This window comes from Ovis canadensis, chromosome 18 (genome assembly GCF_042477335.2).
Source record: "Ovis canadensis isolate MfBH-ARS-UI-01 breed Bighorn chromosome 18, ARS-UI_OviCan_v2, whole genome shotgun sequence".
NCBI lineage: Eukaryota > Metazoa > Chordata > Mammalia > Artiodactyla > Bovidae > Ovis > Ovis canadensis.
Genome location: NC_091262.1, coordinates 68,362,298 through 68,378,541, shown reverse-complemented (window position 1 = coordinate 68,378,541; position 16,244 = coordinate 68,362,298). Strand labels below are relative to the sequence as shown.

At 38.6% G+C, this 16,244-nt stretch overlaps 2 protein-coding genes across 4 annotated transcripts in view; one reads left to right on the top strand and one right to left on the bottom strand.

Moving 5' to 3' along the window:
* Positions 1-14,382, bottom strand: part of TOGARAM1 (TOG array regulator of axonemal microtubules 1) — a 76,047-nt gene extending 61,665 nt beyond the window's left edge. For all 3 annotated transcript variants that reach the window (XM_069558790.1, XM_069558791.1, XM_069558792.1), the window contains exons 1-2: positions 12,093-14,382; positions 132-288 (exon numbers count right to left, since the gene is read on the bottom strand). In XM_069558790.1, the coding sequence (XP_069414891.1) occupies positions 132-288; positions 12,093-14,138 (2,203 nt within the window). In that variant the 5' untranslated portion in view covers positions 14,139-14,382. The remainder of the gene's footprint in view (positions 1-131; positions 289-12,092) is intronic.
* Positions 14,383-14,459: 77 nt separating this feature from the next.
* The window catches only part of KLHL28 (kelch like family member 28), a 34,675-nt gene continuing 32,890 nt past the window's right edge, over positions 14,460-16,244 (top strand). Inside the window, exon 1 of the mRNA XM_069558786.1 lies at positions 14,460-14,711. The gene's annotated coding sequence lies outside the window, so the exon portion shown is untranslated. The remainder of the gene's footprint in view (positions 14,712-16,244) is intronic.

The window sequence follows — 16,244 nt, the reverse complement described above, 5'->3', positions numbered from 1 at the left end:
TCTTTAACAAATATTATTGAATTTGAACTGTCTACCAGATTATAAATTCTAAGAGGTTCTGAATGAACTATGAAGATTAGAGAAATCTTCAACTTAGTTCAACATGTTCAGTACCTGCAACTTTCACTTACCAGCAGCACATATAGGAAGAGAATCTGGGTTACATTCCCGACTATTCTGAAATACGGTTCTTGACGCTCTTTTTCTGCTAAAACATAAATCATCGTTGACTGGCATTCCTTGAGATGGCTTTAATTTTGGAGATGGAATGAAATCATATGCTGAAAACTATAAAAACAGAATAACAAATTAGCAAATGTAGTTAAGTCTACTTGGTAATGAATATGATGGAATAATTTAGACCTAATTATGAAATTCAGGTTAAAAGAAAAAATTAATAAATGTATCAAATATACAATGATACAAATAAACATCCACATATAGTACGGTACACTAGCAGTATTTTTTCGTGCCATGATATAAATGCTAATTTTTTTTCCATTTCTTAAACCTTACCCTAAACGTTTTCTGTACCTTACCTTCCTAGAGTACACAACTGGCAGCTAGGAAGGAAAGAATGCAAATGACAAAAAGAGTGAAATGATGACTTGAATAAAGGAAAGACCATTTCTGATTCAGCAGCATGGCCTGTCACACTATGCCATCTCTGAGCAGTGGACAATAAATGCCAGTTGAAGGTCACTGAACCAGCAAGCATCCCACTTTACTCTTCTTACTGAGGCAAATTTACTATTCATAATCTGCAGCCCAAATGTAAATATAATCTATATCATGGTTCCCTTAGGAGATTTTTATGAGAGATCTTTCAGTTAAAATCAGAAACATAATACTTTATATATGCCTAGTACTTTATAATTTCCAATTCCTTTTCCACATACCCAGTTTGATCTGTAAGGTACAAGAGTGCCAGAATAGAATTTTGAAACTCAACCTAATCATACTTAAAGAACTACGTAAAAGCATGATTCAAGGGTTAAGAATCCTTCACCAATAATGGCCTCGATTGTTCTGGATCATTTCACACTGATCATGGCTACAGAATATTTTAAAAACTGAGTGAACAGACAAGAAATTATATTTACTGTCCTTATATTTATTTGGAGCTAAGGACACAATCAAATCTACACATGCAGTGAGCTGTAATTCTTCTCAGGTATCCTTAGGAAACTTTGTCAAGTGTCAAATAGCAATGAAATACAATAAAATTACAGATACATCTACTTGAAAACTTCTTAACTATTTGACTATTATAAGATTAAGATTATCAAATAGATATCAAGTAACTTGTTATTCCTCATCAAATTTTGTGAGAAAACTATCAAGTCGTTCAAAAATTAACCCCCAAAATACCAGTGAGAAGTAATGAATGCTTCAGCAGAAAAAGGTCTGATTTTACTTTCCTCAAAATCAATATTATAATTTCTGAGACTGATTATAGGCTTTCCTGGGAGCACAGTGGTAAAGAATCCACCTGCAGTGTAGGAGACACGGGTTCAATCTCTGGTTTGGGAAGATCCCCCGGAGAAGGAAATGGTAACCCACTCCAGTATCCCAGCTTGGGAAATCCCATGGACAGAGAAGCCTGGCAGGCTATAGTCCGCCAGGATTGCAAAGAGTCAGACATGACTTAGTGACTAAACAACAACAATGACTGATTTTATAGTAGTCAATATGAAAAGGAGGGAGCCTCCCAACCCAGGGATGGAACTCAGGTCTCCTGCATTGCAGGCGGATTCTTTACCAGCTGAGCCACCAGGGAAGCCCATGAAAAGGACACAATGGAATAAAAATGAAACCAATTACAGTCAACTTTTGATTAGATACATTAAAAGAAAATATACTAACCCAGTTAATATCACAAATAGTCCAGAAATAATTCTCCAGTATGGAATGCGTTTACATTAGATTTACTCTGTAATTGATCTCTTTTTAAAAAAACTTTTTATATTGGAGTATAGCCAATTAACAATGTTGCGATAGTTTCAGGTGAACAGTAAAGGGCTGTAGCCATACAAATAATATATCTATTCTCCACTAAACTCTCCACCAAACTGTTCTACTTAGAGAACAGAATATTAGAATGTATGACAGTGAATACAACTCGTGATAGTGGTAATGAGGGTACAGATAAAGTGGGTGGTAGTAGGAGTGGAGAATATATCTGCTAGTGTGGCATTTTCCAAAGTTTAGAAGTAGTCAGTCAGGATTACATTCTGCTGTAGAAAAATCTGCAAATATTTGAAAGCAGACTGTAGGACATACCAATTATTATTAACATGAGAGGTCCTTTATGGTCTTTCTCAAAAGTAGGTAAATTATTATCATCAGGATAAGCTTTGATGGGACTAAACAATAAACAAGGGAAAAGGAATGAGTTAGCATAAAAGGGGAAAGTACACATATAGTTTGCAAAAGTTGTGAGCTAAATTTACAAAATATGAAGCAGTCTGTTTAGAGGATCTTATGACTCTTAGAAAAATAGAACTGAGTTTTCAGTGTTTGAAGTCAATGTCTTAAAATTTAATTCATTTAATTCCTTGTAGGAAATGAAAGTGTTATAAAAGGTGAGTTTCACATTTAATATTAACAATGATTTGAAATTCACACACTTATCTACTACTTTAATCTCGCTATTTAGTAACTCTTAACCTTTGGACTTGACTCCTAACATATTTTTCATAAAAACATTTCTTTGACCTAACACATCTTAGTTCAGCTTTTGGCAAGGAGTGTTAAGGACATCACAAAAATAGTTTTAATTCTACCTTGGTATAGATAGTAGCAAATTATCAGGGTAACACCTTTTAATAGCTAACTCTCTCAGAAACCACCTACACTCCTGCCTTTATTGAGCTCATACTAAATTTATCTTAATCTCCAGCCTCCAGTTTTTGGACCTTCATTTTCTACTGGTTCTTTCTGGTTTTACTTGAACTTCAACCTTGCCTCTTAATGACAGCCATTAGAAAAGTTTATTCCAATTACCTCCAGAATCACCTTCTGAAATATCTTTGTATGTTTTTTCAAATCATTTTCTATGCAAACTTTAAGAAAGCACAGTTGTGATACCAAATATAACAAGTTTTGTCTCCTACTTTTGCACATTCAAGGGAAAGCATAGACTGAGAGTTTAATTAATGACCTCGGTTACTAGGTTAAAGAACAAGGAAAAAAATGTTCATAAACTTAGAAGTTTTTAATACATGGCATGTACTTGTACAGAAAAAGCTCACATAAAAATTCTACCTAAGATGGCTCTTCGGACAAATCAGACTCAGTAGAAGGCAGCTATTTGTCTTTGCCCACATTTTATCACAGTGTAAAAATAATAGTATAATTGTTTAGCAAATTTGAACTTATCCTCTCAGGAAACACCTAATTAACTTAAATTTCCTAATTTCCTCTACTGGTTTCACTGATTGGATACCTTAACATTACTCCTTTTCAAATTATAAAATTGCAAAATCACATGTTCAATTAAATTTCATAATAGATAATATCTTTATTAACAGGGATCAATTTTTATAATGCCATAAATTTATATTATTTATAATTTCCAGACTCTTAATTAAGATTTTAGACTAATATAAAATTGAATGAAAAAATTAAACTATCAAACATAGTTGATAGGTTCGTATAGTCAAAGCTATGGTTTTTCCAGTGGTTATGTATGGATGTGAGAGTTGGCCCATAAAGCAATCTGAGTGCCGAAGAATTGATGCTTTTGAACTGTGGTGCTGGAGAAGACTCTTGAGAGTCCCTTGGACTGCAAGGAGATCAACCCAGTCAATCCTAAAGGAAATCAGTACTGAAGAGTCATTGGAAGGACTGAAGCTGAAGCTGAAACTCCAATACTTTGGTTACCTGATGTGGAGAACTGACTCATTGGAAAAGACCCTGATCCTGGGAAAGACTGAAGGCAGGAGGAGAAGGGGACAACAGATGAGATGGTTGGATGGCATCACTGACTCGATGGACATGAGTCTGAGCAAGCTCCAGGAGTTGGTGATGGACAGGGACGCCTGGCATGCTGGAGCCCAGGGGGTCACAGAGTCAGACACAACTCAGCAACTGAACTAAATTGATAGTTGATTTACAATATTGTATTAATTTCTGCTGTATAGCAAAGTGACTTGATTATATGTATGTATTCTTTTTCATATTCTTTTCCATTATGGTTTATCACAGGATAGTAAATATAGTTCCCTGTGTTAAATATGCTTTTAATTTATCCTTGTCTGTTATACATTACTGGATAACTGTCAAACAAACAGGTTAAAGGATATACAAAAGCCTCTGGATGATGACAAATACATGTTTATTTCTGTCACTTAAACCATTATAAAAAGGACATATATAGTCACAGAAAGAATAAAAAGATAGCTCTTGGTTACATGAATTTCAGTTTTTTGTCTGTGAGGAAACAAAAGTTGGTATCTTTGGGTGAGGTTATATTTAATATATATAACTGACACTGCCTTAGGTTAAAAAGTTATAGGGAAATAAAAGTAGGTACCCAAGGAAATGCATATGTTTTCTCCATTTATCATGATAAGTGCTATGGTTTAAGACCATAAAATCAATATAATGTATACATTATCTTATTTAATATTCTTTTTTAAGGTTTAGTTTTCAAAACTTATTTTAAAATTACTTTTAAGTTTTTAAATAGACCTGAGAATAGATATGCTTTTGGATTGCTCTTAATTTTGACAAGTACTAAAAGTAAGTTTTTCAGGAATTCCCTGGTAGCCCAGTGTTTAGCACTCAGAGCTTTCACTGCCCTGGCCCAAGGTTCAATCCCTGGTCAGGGAACTAAGATCTTGCAAGCCATGTGGTGCAGTCAATAACAACAACAACATAAATAAATAAACAGAAAAAAGTTTTTCAAATACTTCAGACATCTTGATAAAATTTTTAGAAGAAAAATAATGACTACTTATTGGAAACAAATTAACATCTGCACTGATATTATATATATTTTCAGGATTGTTCATGATTTTGACATGTTTTAAAACTAAGGGTTTTTCTCTTTTAGATACTCCAATCATATTTTTTAAAGAACAGGGAGGGAGGTTCAAGAGGGAGGAGAGATATATGTGCCTATGGCTGACTCATGCTGAGGTCTGAAAGAAAACAACAAAATTCTGTAAAGCCATTATCCTTCAATTAAAAAAAAATAAAAAACAAAAACTACTTGCTGGAAATAACGTACTATCCAAGGAAATTTCAATTTTTAGGATTAAGTTCACACCAAATACATTACTGCAACTTAGTGATTTGGGATTTTCTATTACCTTTAAATTTGTCACATTAAGTATTCTAAATCTTTCCCACATTCTTCAAATGTCTGATTCTCTATTTTCCATTCTCAGCTTGGCTCTTCATTTACCAGATTATGGAAGCCTAATATTAGAGCCCTGCCCTTACAATGTGACTCACAAATCAGCAGCATCAGCAACAACTAGAAGCTTACTAGATATGTAGTCTCAGAACCCCTCTCCAGACAAACTGAACCAGAATCTGTACTTTAGAAGATCCTGAGGGAATCTTTATGGACATTAAAATTTGATAAGCACTATTCCAGAGGTCATTGTCTTCAATGTCCAGAGCTCCATTCTTTTGGTTAAAAAAAAAAATCTGCTGTCTCAAAATCTTTCTGAATTCTAAGTTATCTTCCTTTAATTTTTTTCCTCCAGTTCCAGAAGAAAAAAGACTTCTGCCTCTGTTCCAAAGCTAACCTCTCTATATACCCATGTTCTTGATTCATTCAGTATATAATGACACTAATTCCTTGCCTTTCCTTCTCAGTTTGATTCTCAACTATGATTAGAGAGATCAAATCATATATTCCTTGCAAATCTAAGATCTACCACAGTACAGAGTAGGCATGGTGAAGTCACCAGTGGCTCTTTGCTACTTTTAAATGAGGTGGTTCCTATTTAAAAATAAAACATAGTGATAACTCATCCTGCTACATCCTACAACATCTTGCTTGGTCTTTTCTTTTACCCTCAAACCCTGAGATTCTATTTTCTTACTTAGATATTTGTGGATACTGATTGCAGATACAGCACTGTTAGTACTGTTATATAAAAAAACAACAACAGTCATTATCAACACAGTGCTTACCATTACTGAAGAAAAAGAAGACATGGTTCACATGGGCTAAATACCAAAAGAGGAAAAAAATGTGAGGCAGTGCTTTTAAGAGTAATCTATAACCTTGAACCTGGCTTCACACTTAGTGGGTGATCAAAAAGATGCTTAATAAATGTTTACTGCTTGTATTAATAAATATTTTATCAGTTCATCTCACAAACTCATAAATTTAGTCTCTAAAACCACTTTTTTCCATGTCTCACTGACTTTTCAGTAACCAAACTTTCTACCTTTAAAAAGATATAGAACCTAATAACTACATACAAGTGAAGCAAGTTTGCTCCTTACTTTTCAGTCTAGGTTACCGTGACTCTTAACTCATTGTAGAGAAATCTGTTAAGAAAAATAATAGCTAACATGGTGGCCAGGTAGTGATGGCTGACTACTGGACCCCACTAACCCATTAGAAGAGCCCTAAAAGCACAGAAAGAGATGCAAAGTTAGAACACCACAAGAATCTGATTATCACAGTATATGCTGGGGCAGAAAAATAGTCAACTAAATGGTGGAAACAAAATTAAAACGTATAAATACTCAAAAGTAAGAACAACTAAACCAACTGATATTATATAATCTAACATGAAACAGCCATTAAAGATACTACTATAGATTATTTGATGTCAAAGGAAAAAAATTCATGATAAAGTGAAAGAGAGAGACTTTGGTGTATGGAAAAAATAACGTCATTAGTATACACAAACTGAAATGACACTTGAAGACGAGGTAACAAAATGTTCACTGAATGTTTTTCTCAGTAGTGAGACTGCTGAAAATCTTATATTTTCTCTTTGTGCCTTTCTATGTTTTCCAAATTTTCTATAACAAGCACATACAACTTTTAATAATCAGATGAATTATTAGGAGGAAATTAAGAAAGATAAAATTATGAGAAAAGTATCTTCAAAAATTATTTTACAAGTAGCTAGCTGATATGTAAGAATAAATCATGTTTTTTCTGATTTCATTCTCAAAAATCTCTCCTGCCTTTAATAGCAATGATGTGCTTCCTGAAACTCTCTTTTTACTTCACTTCTAAAACCTTTGTTCTTCCTTGATTCTCTTCCAACTCTTAGGGACTCTTTCTCTTTGCCTTGTTTGGTTCTATCTCCTACTGCTATTCCCTAAATGGGGCTGTATGCTGAGACTGAGTCTTAAGCACTATGCTCTTGTTCTGAGAACTCCTCAAATCTCACAGTTTCAACAAATTACGTCTCAATGTGTAACTTCCAAGTTCTACATCCTAGTTCTTTCTTTGTCTCTTGAATAGTGGTCTTCAACAAATTCAACCAAGTGTTCTTCCACAATCTAAAACTCATTTTCCCTTGTTGGGTCTTTCTTATTCATGGATTTACTATGCATTTTTGTCACTTCAATCAAATCTGAGTTATCCCTCTTTCTCTTTCTCTTCCTTTCCTCCAACACTTGGGCCACTAAATCCTTTGAAATACCTCTTACCTGATACCCTGCTAATTCTAATGAAACTCAACAGTGCACACGTAAAGTAGCCCAATAAATGTACTAACTGATCTTCCAAGTCTCCAGTCTCCATCTTCTCAAAAAAAAAAAAAAAAGAAAGAAAATCCACACAACTTAGACATTGCTGCTGTTGTGATTAGCTTTCCTAAAATACTGCTTAAAAACAAGAAGAGAAGGAAAAAACCAAAACCAAACAACCCCTGTAGTCTCAAATCACTGTCAAAATAATAGACTAAACTCTTTAATCAGGCATTCACGGGTCTCCAGTCTAGCAAGGGCCTGCTTTTTTAACCTCTCCTTTTTCCTACCACTGTAATACAAAATAATCCCTCTAAGCAAACTAATCTATTTATCTTCAAAATGAGCTATAGGAGTATGTAACTGAAACATTCATGAGTTTTTATAGAAGCATCTATGTCATTAACTTGCTCTATGTGGACAAGAGAAATAACATTTTAACAATAGACTGCAAATGTTAAAATTGAGCCTGGGCAAGAGTCAGTACAAATCAGAACAGGGGTCACGTCATTCTGGAAAAGGCAAAACTATGCAGACAGCAGAAGACCAGTGTTTGCGAAGAGTTAGGAAGGAGGGATGAATAGAAGGAGCACAGAGAATTTTAGGGCAGTGAAATTATTTTGTGTGATACTACAACAATGGATATGGGTCATGGATATATTTGTCTAAACCCATAGAATGTACAATACCAAAAGTAAATCCTAATGGTCAATGCAGGTTCATCAGTTGTAACAAATGCACCACTTTAGGAGAGATGGTGTTAGTGAAGGAGGTTACATGTGTGGGTGTGGAAAGGGGCTTTAAGGAAACTCTCTGTACTTTCAATTTTGTTGTGAACCTAAACCTGCTCTAAAATATAGTACTGCCCTATTACTTTAAAAATATACATGTACTTTTTAAAACTGTACACATAAAAATATTTAGGTATTTAATCCCTGTCATTCATTATGATAATTTCCAATGTATCAATAATTCTTCTACAGACCATTTCTGAGCAAGAAAGTACAGTCAATCCTCCAAATTGATGGGTTCTGCACCCACAAATTCAACTGTGGATTGAAAATATATTAAAAAAATTCTAGAAAGTTCCCAAATGCAAAACTTCAATTTTCCATTCTTTGGCAATACATAGCATTTACACTGTATTTATGCAGCTATTTACATAGCATTGACATTGTATGAAATATTATAAGTAATCTTGAAATGACTTAAGGTGTACAGGAGGAGGTTCTAGGCACCTAGAAACATGCCATTTTATATAAGGGACTTTAACATCTACAGATTTGGTATGCTCCAGGGTCCAGACACCAACCTCCCTAAAATACTGAGGGACAACTGTATAGCTTAATTTCTGGGATAATTTTTAATTTGACTATCACTTCTTTCAAAAGCAATATATGTCTACACTAGAATTTCAGAAATGTACTATTTTCAGATTCTTGGCACTTTGGCCAGCACCAGAATCTTAATATACTAACATTTCTCTTTTTTTTAGGCTGTGCTGCATGGCTTGTGGGATCTTAGTTCCCTGACCAGGGACTGAACCTGGGCCAGGGCAGTGGAAGTACTGAGTTCTAACCACTGGACTGCCACAGAACTTCCTACACTAACATTTTAGATTTGACAAATAACAAGCAGTGTTAAAATCAATGCTTACAGAAAATCATTCACCCCCAGGTGGTTTAAAATACATGAGAAAAACCATATGACTAAATTATGTAAACAGGAAAATTACTTTAAAAATAACTTTAGAATTAAAAAGAATGAGGGGGAACACTGTTCACCTCCATACTGCAAAAGGCACGAACTCATTTACAAAAACGATCTCCATACCTGGCCCTTGCCTACATTTCTAGTTTCATCTTCTGCTACTTTCCACCAAACAGGTTCAGCTGTGCAGAAATACACCATTTCTTATTAATTTGGTAAATCCTTTTATAATTTAGTATCTCTGAACATTAATTATTTCTTCAGTCTGAAATGCATCAGGACACATCCACACTAAGCAAATTACTATTCATCTTTTATCATGTCATTTGAACCACCTACAAACAAATTAAGAAAAGTTTGACCACATGAGTGTAGGATAATTCTAAGCATAGAAACAAACAAGTACAAAGAAATATTGAGCTTTAGTAGGTAGTCAGCTGTTGTGTTACTGGTGTAGTAATTATGTTTTGTATATGAATATGAATAAATGTAACTGATATTAGAGACCAGAAGCTGTAACTCCAATACTTTGGCCACCTGATGTGACAAACTGACTCAATGGAAAAGACCCTGATGTTGGGAAAGATTCAAGGCGGAACGAGAAGGGGACGACAGAGGATGAGGTGGTTGGATGGCATCACCGACTCAATGGACGTGAGTTTGAGTAAACTCCAGGAGTTGTTGATGGACAGGGAGGCCTGGCATGCTGCAGTGCATGGGGTCGAAAAGAGTTGGACACGACTGAGCAGGTGAACTGAACTGATATTAGGGACCAGGGTTAAATTGTGAGAAAGGAAATACAAACATGGACTAAAGGAATATGAGAAAGAGTCTTGAGGTGCTGGATTTGCATTGGAGGTTATCAATATGAGTTTGTTTGAAAAAAAAAAAAGGTATTCCTAGGTTCTATCCACTGAAAAAGTCAATCCACAATGATAAGCAATACCACTGAGCACGTCAATACCCTGACTTTGGTTTTAAAATGCCACTTTCTAATTTAAAAAGCATTTCTTGGGCTCTTGGAAAAAACACTGGTTCCAGGTCTGGAGCAAGAAAATACAAAGTAACCCTGGGCATCATACTATGTTTAAGTTAAGGAAGTGTTCAAAGACTTAAGAGTCATGTTACAGGACACAGGAGCCAGCCACCGGTCAAATCAAATTGAGACAATTTTAGCGTCAAAAGGAATACTCATGTATTTAATTATTAAACATACAATAAAAAAGAATGCCAGGTAACAAATACAGAAGGAATGTTAGACTTTTCAAAAAAGTTACCCTTTTTTGTAGTCCCCAATGTAATAAATGATACAGGTAAGGACCATTAGTGGATGTTAAGAACAGGGGTGGAAGGTTGTTGAGGTATTCCTAGTGTCACGGAGTATCTTACAGATCGTATGCTAACTATAAAGAGGAAAATAAACCTTTGCAACAGAGTGGTATGGTTACCACACCTTAACCAAGTGATGGAATGTGATGTTCACAAGGTTGTATTTTTGCTAAAACTGTTTATCTTGAATGTAACATAAAGAAACAGTACGATAGATTAAGATTCTTCAAAAATAAGTCAATGTCATGAAAAAACACACAGATGGGCATGTAATTCTATGTAAAAGACATATTAACCATGGGAATTTTGATTGGATCCTGGAAGACAAAATAGTATAAAACACATTTTGGGGACAACTGGAGAAATATAAATAGAGGCTATTACTACCGGTATTCCGGGGTGTGATAATGGTATGATGGTTACAAATGAGAATGTCATTCTTAGGAGTTATATACAGAAACCTTTAGGATGAAATGTCAAGATACTTGCACTTATTTTCAAATGGTTCAGCAGATACAAAGCACATATGGCAACATGACAACTGGTGAATACAGACGAAGTGTATGAATATTCACTGCGCGCGCATGTGTGCGCACGCGTGCACTCAGTCGTCTCCAACTCTTTGCAACACCATGGAGACCTTTAGGCTCCTCTGCCCATGGATTTTCCATGCAAGAACACTGGAGTGGGTTACCATTTCCTCCTCCAGGGCATCTTCCCGACACAGGGACAGAACCCACGTCCCCTGCAGTGGCAGGCAGATTCTTTACCACTGAGCCACCTGGGAAGCCCCAATATTCACTGTACTGTTCTTTTAAGTAAACTATAGATTTGGAATTTTCAAAATAAAGACTTCGGGGTGGGAAAAAACCCCTTAGTTCAGATATCTGATCTTCTTGGAAGGTTTTTCCTCCGCCAGTGTAATTATTTTTTCTACTTTCAGCATTTCCATAGGACTCGAAATTTCTATTTTAGCACTTAACCAATTTGTAGCTGCCCATTTACAGGTCTGACTTTCCCTTAACTAAACTCTGCAAAACCCGTTTGATCTTCATTCCTAGAACGTGGTTTTTTCTGGTACCTACTAGGTATTCAGTGTTTGTTGTTTGAATGAGATAACAGATATGCCAAAGTGACAGACCAAAACTGAAATCCAGGTATTTTCCATACCAAATTGTCTCAAATTTAATCAAATCCATCAAGCAGAAAACCTATTGAAGGTTCCTGTGTATTCTGTCCCATTATAACTGATACATCAGCAAACTGATTTAAAAACAAAGCATAACAACCCTCAAAAAGCCTCAGTCATTACAGGCATACTTCTGTTTTAAATTCTTTCATAGGTTCAACTCAAGGAAATTAGAGAAGATGCATACCTGTTCTATGTCCTTGGAACTGGAAGTCTGGTTTTCTCCCGTGACTCCAGGCTGCTCATTTTCCCAGGGTAATTTACTTTTTCCTTTTCCTGCACTTAGTACCCTTCGAGTACAGACAGTTGGACTATAAGATCCATAAATTTGCATGCTATCCCTTGTGTGGTCACCACAGTGACAGTGTGCACTCTGAGTTCTGTTACCAGCCAAAAGCCAGTCTGCATCTGCTCCATGTGCCAAATGGCTCGATCTACCCTGGGCAGATGATGGAATGAGTACCGCATATTCCACAAATCCCTGTTCTGTTAACTTTGGGAGGGTTTTTCTAGCCAATCTGGCCTGCACAGCATTCATCACTCCATCTCCATTATCCTGCAGCTCCACAGTATCCACAGCTTTGAAAAGGATGCTGGTTTTACCTGAGCCCATTGACGATGCCAACACAGCAAAGGCTTCAAGAGCTGCCTGGCGTACCCTGCGTTTGCTATCTACAAGAGCTGGGGCAAGATCAAAAGACAGTTTGGATAAGTCAAAATCCTCACTGGGATAAGTCAGGAGGGAGCAGATGCAAATGTTCACCACCTCCTCTCTCACTCTGGAATGCTTATGTTTGAGATGTTCCAGGAGCAAGCAAAGCACCTGTTGAGGACCTACTTCCTTCATTAGCTTGAGGAAGATTTTCATGTACTCTTGTTTGATCACCAACTTGTTGTCTGCCAGCACTTTGACAGAAGCTGCTATAACAGGTGCCAAGAACTGTTGCACCTGCTCTCCAAGGCGAATAACCAGTAAATGCAGGACTTGAAGTGTGCCGTGGACCACTTTGAAGTTAGAATCGTCTAACAAATTATACAGCAAACTAATGAAACTCACAAGGCTAGGATGAGAGGTGGAACTTGGGTTAAAGCGTCCCATCACCTGTTTTAGTTCCTCAACAGCCTGAGTCCGGTTCTTATAGTCTTCCTGATCTAACAACCTTGAATGCAGCTCCTGAGGAATAATCCCAAATTTAAGATTGCTGTTGGAAAGACTCACTGCACAGGGAAGGGGATCTTCAGGAAATCCAGATGCTTCAAGTTCCAAATAATAAGGAACCTGACTTCCAAACTGGGACTCCAGGCGGCGATTGTAGTGTCTCCTCAGGGCAGAAGGCAGGCGAGAGATATAGGATTGAAATCTCTCTTGGCCAAGACGGTCCCCTATTTGCTGAAGTGCAGAGAAAGCTGTCTCAGATTCTTCTTCTATCTCCTGATCGCCAAGCTTTCGGGCTAAGGATATTATCACTTCGGTAAGATCTAGGTCGAGCAACAAATCCTCAGGGGTAAGCAAGATAGGGAACAGTAGTGCTGTGGAAGCTCTAAGCCGGGCGTCGGTACTTTCCAGTCCTTGTTGTATAAGCGTCCTCAGCACCTGTCCAGAACTACGCTTCAAACAGATGTGTAGTATCTGCAGCGCATCCTTCCGCAGGGCTGGATTCTCTTCTCGTAGCGAGACGACTAGCTGAGGCAGAAGAGCTAAGCTAAAGGCCTCTTCCAGCTGGCCTAACTCCCCCTGACCCCGGAGAACGTCCGAGAGGAACTGCAAGCAGAGTCGTTTCTCATCACTACCTCCTTCCACAAGCACTCGGCCCAGGGCCCGATACAGAGCTTCCTTTCGTCGGGGGAAGCCAAGTCGACCGCCCCGCCGCGGTAAAGCAGCCTGTAAAGCCTGGAAGGCCTCGGAAGGATCAGGCGCGGTTCGCAGTTGTTGAAGGAGCCGAGTCTCCTCTTCATCTCCCCCCGACAAACCACCTCCAGGCCCCGACCAACTACTTGAGATTGCCTCCGCGGGCATCAAGAGGGTCGAGGCCAGAGGCGAAGGTGTCGGGGGGCAGGAACCGTGGTCTCCGGCAGCTCCACGGCAGCAATAGTTTTTCTCGCCTCTCATGGCGCCCCTACCTCGACTATCATCAGTCTCTGGGGCGGAAGGACGACTGCGGCTCTGGAGGCGATAGGCACAGAGGGATGGAAGGGGCGGCAGCGGGAGCAGGGCTGAGGGCGCAGCCGCCATGGAGGGTCGTCAAGTGGCGGAGACTAGAGCAAACCATCGTCTCCGAAGGGCTCGATGGAGCCCTGCCTTCCTGTTCCTCTCCAAGCCTCAACCTGCAGAGGGGGAAAAGGGAACAACTTCAGCCCCTGACTCCCGGAGGCTGCCTTCGGCAAAATGGCCCCCGCCTGAGCCCCAGACCCCACAGCTGCCACCGGGCGTAACCAGGGGCACCACGTGACCAAACCGATCGCTTCCATGGTGATGTACCCAGCGCGAACCTCTTGACCCGGAAATCAACCTACCGTGATGCATGCAGGGTCATGTAGTCCACGTCAGAAATTCGGGCTAGGCGGAAGGGCTCGGGAAAAGGAAGTGAGAACGCCGCGAACGTAAGGAACGTATCTGGAATGGAGAAGGCGAGGAACAGATAAAGCATTAGGCGGAAGTGACGCTCTCCTCGCTCGGGGCGGAAGTTCCCCGCCCCACCCGTAAGAATTAGGGTTTGACTAGAGACAAGTAAGGATCTTGCCCGGTCTCGAGTTGTCCACGGCTCCTCCTCCTCCTGTCGCTGCGGGCGTGATTCCTGGGACTCAGGTATTTTCCTTTGCTGTCCTTCTGCAGCGCAGGCTTTGACAGAGTTCTGCTGGAGTGCCGCAGGTGTTAGAGTAAGATGTAAAGAAATGAACGGGAGCAAGCAGGGACAGAGGCGACATCTTCTTGTGCAGGGCTCGTTATCGCAGTAAACGCGTTGCTGTCTACAGCCCTGAGTAAGGGCGATCCTATCCTCCTGCCGTCCGCATACTGGTACGAGAGATCCGGACTAAGGCCAAGCTCAGAGCTCGCGTACTTTTTTCAAATCTCGGTGTTTTGGGACCTTACTCTCCCCGTCCTCTCCTACCTACCCCCACCCCCCGCTCCGCCTCAGTCCCCTTTTCCTACTTCTCTAACCTTCGGGTTGTGAAGGGTTGATGATTTTCTGTCGTTTTCCCTTATCCTCATCACTTTAAGTTCTCTTTGAAAACGTACGTGATCTGCAGATAAATCTATTTTTCCTTGTAGCTAACCTTCTGTCCCTTATAGGTTCTCAAAGTCTAATGCAGTTCCTCTGTGGGACTCACCCTTTCCCTCCGCTAGCTCCCTCTGCCACCCCAACCTCCCTGCAGGATCTTCGCGCAGCTCTGCAGCCAGCCTTTTAGTCTCCTGGAAACCGAGATTGCAAAGACAATTTCAGTTGCGGTTGAAGTTCTTTGCCTCACTGTCCTAAGAGAATTCCGCCCTATAGTTTCAGAGCCGATAATAGACATTTCTTTGTTTTAGGCGAACTGTGAATTTGGTGAGCAGTCTTTCTTCCTTGTAATTAAACGTAGGCGGAAACAATTGAAGAGCCGGAGTGCCTAGTGTGAGGCAGAGTTCTTTCAAGTGTGGAAGAGAATATTTTGGGGAAGTAATAATACAATTGTTTTTGAATGACCCAGTGAGAAAATTCTGTTATCATTTGAAGTCTCCAGCTTATGCACTTAAAATGCAAGTGTTCCTATCCAGTTCTGTACCGCACAGAATGTCTCCTGAATCCTTAAGTCCTTAGAATGACAAACCAATTTTATAAAAATATTTGCTGGATAAGTAAGGCAAGTTCAAAAATCATTTCTGGATATTGTCTTAAAGTACAATTTGATTATTATAGGTTTCTTTTTTCCTTTTCTTTTGGAAGTAGAATAAATGTAAATGAAGCCTGTGTAAACATGCATCCTTCTGCTTTGGTTTAAATTCTAGGATGTTAGTTGATTTTAATTAATCATGTTAGTGTTTAAATGAATCTACCTTGATTTGGTTTGACTAAATTTCAGTAGACCAAAAACTTTTTTTTTTAAATTTTGTGGGTTGGATAAGGGCAGAAGAGTGAAAACCAAGACATGATTTTGACAGTTGTCGATGAGGAAGAATGTCAGTTTCTCATATATCCAGTGAAAGAAGGTCAAATTCATACTTTTACTCATGTATGCTGTATGCTAAGATATCAGGAACTCAATTCAGACTAAACCAAAAGAATGATATACACATCAGAATGTAACATTAGAATGCCAGTTTATGTTGGAATAGAAGATAATTCTTTCCAGTGATCAGAAT